We start from the raw sequence: 5,983 nt of genomic DNA, 5'->3' as shown, positions 1-5,983 counted from the left end.
ATTCTTTCTGCATTGCAGTTAGTAAGCATTTCCATTGGGAGACCATGTATTTGGACCTAGTAGACAGAATAGTTTAGTGCCACTTCATTGATACTAAGCCCCGATGGCCATTGCCTAAGCACCAAGTTCCATGGCCTATTGACTAACACCCTTTCTCTATCTTGTTCATTTGGGAAAGTGAATAGAAAGGTATTGGTTTCAATATCTTCAATAAGTAAAACAGTTATGAGCTCCAAGCGGCTTTGATAGTTGCATGGAATGTGTATTTATTCAAAGGTTTTGAGGAGATCAACTTACCTACCAGAGTAAGATTTTAGAAGTGATTAGCTGGGCCCTGCCTTTGGCTTTAACCAAAGATCACTCCATGTCAATGCTTGAGCTTTCTCTATAAGTTTGTCTATATCTGATTCCTAGGTTAACATTGTGGCTGTAAGGATGGCAGTGAGGGTGTGGTTCTGCTTTTGGGAAAGTGTTATGCATTTTTTAGGGATTGTGTGAGGGGGGCCTGAGGATATTTTGTAAATGTGATTGGGGATGGGTGCAGTTTGTGGAGTTTGAATGGATGTTTTTAATGTTTGAGGTGGGGTTGCAATTTTCTTGGGAGGAGCTACGAAGAGGGGAATGACTCACCCATGAGGTAAAGAGCACTCATCTTGGAGATAGAGTCAGGATCCAAATTATGATTTCTTATTGTTGTTGTTGTAATGTGTGTTGTACCTGGCTAGATACTTGTATTTCTCCATTTTTTATACATTTGAAGTATTTTACGAGTTGGCAGAACTTTGTAATAGGTTGTGGGGCCACATTACATTTGCATTTGCATCTTTCTTATCCAATTGATTACACCAAACCATATGTTATATACTTACCTGTTTTTCTTTCTCAACTTTCTGTTGACCACGAGCTTAGTTGAATAGTCTTGCCTATTGGAGGGTCGCATAGAATAGGGGTGAAAACTGACCTCTTCGACGTAGTTTTTGGGCAAAACCGACTCCAACTGACAAGAGGAGAAACAGAGGAGCAACCGACCATAACTAGTCAATGGGGAGGAGAGAAACCAGCAGTATCAACTCCGACTGTTCTTTGACTGTTCATGGCCAGTTCTCGGTTCCTCCCGTCGATGATGTTCCTCTAATAGAGTAGAGAGAGATAGTTGTAGAGGAGAGAGAGAGGGTGAGGGAAACAACAAATGAATTCGGGGAAGAAGAAGGGTGAAGAAGACAATATAAATTCAGAACGGCACCGTTCGGTTTCAAATCCAACGCCGTCGTTCCAGTTATTTTTTTTCATACGTAATGAATAAAACGATGCCGTTTGATTTAATACCAAATGATGTCATTTTAGTTATATTTTAAACACAACTTCAGTCATAAAACGATACCGTTCTACTTAAACTTAAGTCGAACGGCGTCGTTTCACATAGGTATAATATAAAAAAAAAAGGGTATATGTCGTTGACTGGTTCAGCGGTTTGAGCCAGCCTCAAATAGCGACCGAACCAACGTTCATCGATTTTATTAAAATGTTGCTGTCTGCCAACCGGTCCCCTGCCGGTTTTGGCCGGTCTATGTCGGTCACGGATGGTGTTGCGATTTTTTATACACCCCTAGTATAGAATGCATTCTTGCAGACATGTATCAAGGTGCTTTGAATAGTATACTAACACAAGAAGAGGCGAGATGCAAGAAATGCATTATATGCTCACCTTGGCTTCTTTTTCTTTTCCTCCCCCTTTTGAGTTTCCATCAAGAAAAGTTGTCTCCCAAAGAACGGATTTTCTCTAGAATATTTTTGGCATGTATCAACAAAGTGATGCTAGTGTGGTGATTGGGTTTATTGGTGAATACTTCAAGACATTTATATTTAATAAAATAAAATAAAAAGGGTTGGGTCCGGTTTGAAACTCTGATTTAGTTAGGTATTTGATTTCGGATCAGGAGTAGCTTCTCGGAAGAAGAAGAAGAATTGGATTGGGTTGAAAATCTTGATTATGTTTGGAATATGATTTGTGCCGGAAATAGTTGGTTAGGAATGTACTATTATAGGTGGGTTTGAGTTCTAGATTTCGGATTGGGCGAACAGTGTATTCTACATTATGGAACTCATTATTTGGTGGCTGTTTTGAGTTAATTAATAGCCTATCATCATGGTTTAGAATGATGAAATTATCGCTTTGATGGTTTGGACTCCTCTTTTTTTTTTTTTTTCAGAATTAAAGGTGCTTAAAGATTTTCTGCGAACAAAACTAGTACTCACAATGAAACATTAAGTTATATAAAAGAGTAAATTTTTTAGATGCATTAATTTCTCATAGAACTTTGTTAACAATAGTTGGGACAATAGCTTATGCAAAGATAACTAATAGCCTATCCTTTCTACCCTTGACTCCTTGAGTATTAATAAAAAATTAACCGGATATTCTGAAAATGAGATGAGATGAAAATTTTGTAAATAGTAATAAGATGAAAATTATTAGAATATAGATTTTTAATAATATTTTTATTTTAAAATTTGAAAAAGTTAAATAATTTTTTGTTTTCATTTAAAAGTTTAGGAAATTTGTAATGTTTATTTTGAAAATGCTATAATGATTAGTTTGAAATTATTTGTATTTAAATGATGTTTGGAAAGAATATGAGATGAGATGAAATGAAAACTTTTTCCAAACATCCCCGAAATAGGCAATTCATGTGGTTTATTGAAAATGATAAAATAATATATCTTGGATACAAAAATTCGATAAGTTCATCTCTTAAAATCTAAAAAATAAACCAAACCTTAGTCTCAATTGGGCAGCATTCTAAATTTTTGTTTTTGTAAACCAAAGAGCCAGATGTTAAAAAGTAAATTGTCATTGGAGAATGTCCATGACCAGAGATACATACAACAGTCTGTTCCATGTATCCGGCACTCCAGGCAAACACCAGTGGCTGCAATCAGCATAGGACTCTGGTTGTCTTCGTTGCACTGCCGTAAGAAGCTTCCCTTGTCTTATTGTGTAAACTGACGTATGCGCATCTTTTCGATACTGAGTTAGTTTTGTGATGTTCAAGTACCTCACCGGTGTCCTCATAAGTCCAATTGTTTTCTCAATGACCTCTTCCATCGGACCGGGAACTTTTGCTATAAAGGACTCATTCTTGATGGGTTGGGTTTGATTGTAGCACCATTCCTTCCCAAGGTGTGCTGGTGAGAAGCTTCGGAAAAAAACCTTTGTAGTGGTCTTGTCTACGTTGCGATCAATCCAACGAGACCAGGTCTTCATTGCCTTCCCAAATGCTGATTGGATTTCCATCTCCTCCACTACCTTTCCCTTATACAGAAACAAGTCCCATCTGCAGGTCTCTCGTATTAGATATAAATTCAATTCCTGAGATCTCATACCATGCAAATGACACGGAGCATTACCTGGAAAGCTTACCTTTTGAAATTCCCACCTTGAAGCCACCAATGACCACTGTTAAATAGCATAATATTAGCACCACGACAGTTCCTTTCCCAGTCAGAAAGTTTGTCTAGCATTAGAATTCGGCCACCAAGTTCTTGCTTTCGTTTCAATTTCACAAGAAAAGGGCTCCAATAGAACTCCACAGAACAATTGTACTCCTGTTGTTAAGGTCGTTGGCTATTATATATTGTGAGGCTTTAGTCACTTCAATGAAGAAATAAAACCAACAATGGCGCGGCTTAAATATGAAAGTACTGTTCTCTCTTACCTTCGCTCTAAAAAACTTGGAGCGTCCCTTCATATCAACGTCAGCTTGCGAGGAAGGAATAGCAGAGTAGAGAAGGCAAACAAGAGACTCAAATTGATTTCTGTTGATGGAGTCCCCAACTATAATCAATCTCTTCCCTTTAAGTCTCTCTAACATGTTTGTACCATTAAACCTGAAAAATCCAGCATTGTAAAAAATGGACGTTATCTCTCTCTCTCTCTCTCTCTCTCTCTCTCTCTCTCTCTCTCTCTCTCTAATATATATATATATAAGTCGGCATCCTTTTAACTTATTACCTTGGAATCTGACACCTCTTGGCTTCCCAGCTCCAATTTTCGTACTCGAAATCTGGCCTGCCATTCCTTTGGCAACTAACTTGCTCACTAAGAAATGGACATTGTGATCCATGATACAGAGGACTTGTCGTTGGGTCATAAACCCATTTACCATCAAAGATATTGCAGCTATCTTCCTTCTCGTTTACGTTTGTTCCATTTTCTGTTATGTTCGATGGTTGCAAGAGCTGCATGTCAGCTGCTGGATGTTGATTCGAGTCGTCGGACGATGACATGGTTATGGCAATGTTTCTGGAAGCAGTGAAAGCCATGTCAGCTGCTGAATGCTGCTCCGAGTAATTGGATGATGTCGTGGATATGGCAATGTTGCCCAAAGCCGAAAGGTTTACGCGCTCTTGTTCATGATTCAGATAGTAAAGCAGGATGATGGAGCCTACGAAGCATGCAAATATGCAGAACCTCCATTTTTCATTTATGGTGAAACTAATCTCCATTAATGCTGTAAATTCTATTTCAGTAATGTTGAAGATCAGAGCGTATGGATATACTTTGGGCAGCCCCTCCTTTCTGGCCCCAAGGCTCCTCGATCCTCATATCTCCAGCTAAACCCTTAGTCTACTACACCCATCCGTTATCTGCGCCTGACCTCTGTGCTAGCTGGCTAGCTTTCCCTTTCCCGCTTGTTGTAATTGCCGACATATTGTGTTATCCACCTTGACTGCGTAGTCTGGGATTTCCTTGTCCACAAACTTTGATATCAAACATAATAGCCACATGGCCTATACTTCAGATACTTATTAGTGACACAAGTGGGATTCCATACACAATTTCCCACACGGCTCAAGTCACATTTATGGTTAGAATAAGCTATACTACTTATAATGCCTCAACAGGAGTAAGCCACATCACCCATATTCCAAACAACTAATTAATGATATAATCCGAGCTTAGTAAAATATTATAAAGAATAACAACTTCTTATGCTCAAATATTATGGGATCTCATGACTAGCTACATATCTTTATCACTTGTCAGAATAGAATTTCACATCTTTAATAATGTAAGTCTTAATGGCTGTACTGTTTTCTCACATGAATTGCTTGGATATAGATTGGCTGATTGTCTTAATCCCAAGTCTCCGAATTGATTAATGTTGTGTAATTATTAGTCATTCCGGAGATAATAAGGTTGCCCCGTTTTTCTAAAATCTCGATTGTTTATTTTACAGATCCCAAGCTTAAAATTCCATTATATTGCTCCTTCATTCCTTCAAAAGAACTAGGATATCAACTCATTTAATACTCAAGTGTTAGTATTGGTGGGTGTGTACAGTTCGAGGTTGGTGAAATTTTGGAAAATTGAATATTTGATCAGGCTTTTTGAACGTGTCTAGATGTTTTCAAATTCTTCCAAGTTTCATCTAGATCTACTTTAGGGTAAATTAGTAAGTTTTAATTGTGGGTATTAGTTAAAATTAATCCATGTTTATGTCACTATTATATGGTTGAGTTTAGACCTTATTTATTGTAACGCCCCCCGCACTTAGATGGGTCGGAGAGTTATTTCTTATCACCTAAAATCATAACTCATAGTATAGATGTAAACTCCAATTTTTCTATGACACATAATTAATCTAAGACAACAAAGCTTCATTATAATCGTTAGCCTTTCAAAATATCAAGTCAACAAAACAAAACAAAATAAATCTACTAAATAAACTCTACAATAATAAAAATACCCTCTTTGTATTTTATCCGCTATGCTCACACAGCCTTACCCATGCTTCCTATTTTCATTCTCAACTAAAACATCTGAACAAATTATAGAGATAAGGGGTGAGTTATTAACAATTCAGTACGCAGAGAATATATACTAGTATGTAAACATGAACCATTTACGGAGTTCAGAATGTAGAACAAAACACTTTTAGTTTCAAAATGCAAGACCAAAATATGTTATCAAAATATCAGA

General features: G+C 37.3%; 1 protein-coding gene across 1 annotated transcript; it reads right to left on the bottom strand.

Annotated features, from left to right (window-relative positions):
- Positions 1 to 2,698: 2,698 nt before the first annotated feature.
- On the bottom strand, positions 2,699 to 4,677 carry LOC122305596 (protein trichome birefringence-like 42). The gene is made up of 4 exons (XM_043118188.1): positions 4,013 to 4,677; positions 3,717 to 3,888; positions 3,422 to 3,606; positions 2,699 to 3,335 (listed from the first exon to the last, which is right to left on the bottom strand). Exons 1-4 carry the CDS (start codon positions 4,504 to 4,506, stop codon positions 2,852 to 2,854), a joined length of 1,335 nt encoding a protein of 444 aa, XP_042974122.1. The 5' UTR covers positions 4,507 to 4,677; the 3' UTR covers positions 2,699 to 2,851.
- Positions 4,678 to 5,983: the final 1,306 nt, after the last annotated feature.

This window comes from Carya illinoinensis, chromosome 3 (genome assembly GCF_018687715.1).
Source record: "Carya illinoinensis cultivar Pawnee chromosome 3, C.illinoinensisPawnee_v1, whole genome shotgun sequence".
Taxonomy (NCBI): domain Eukaryota; kingdom Viridiplantae; phylum Streptophyta; class Magnoliopsida; order Fagales; family Juglandaceae; genus Carya; species Carya illinoinensis.
Note: the sequence above shows the minus strand (reverse complement) of the source record. Positions and strands in the feature narration are given on the sequence as shown.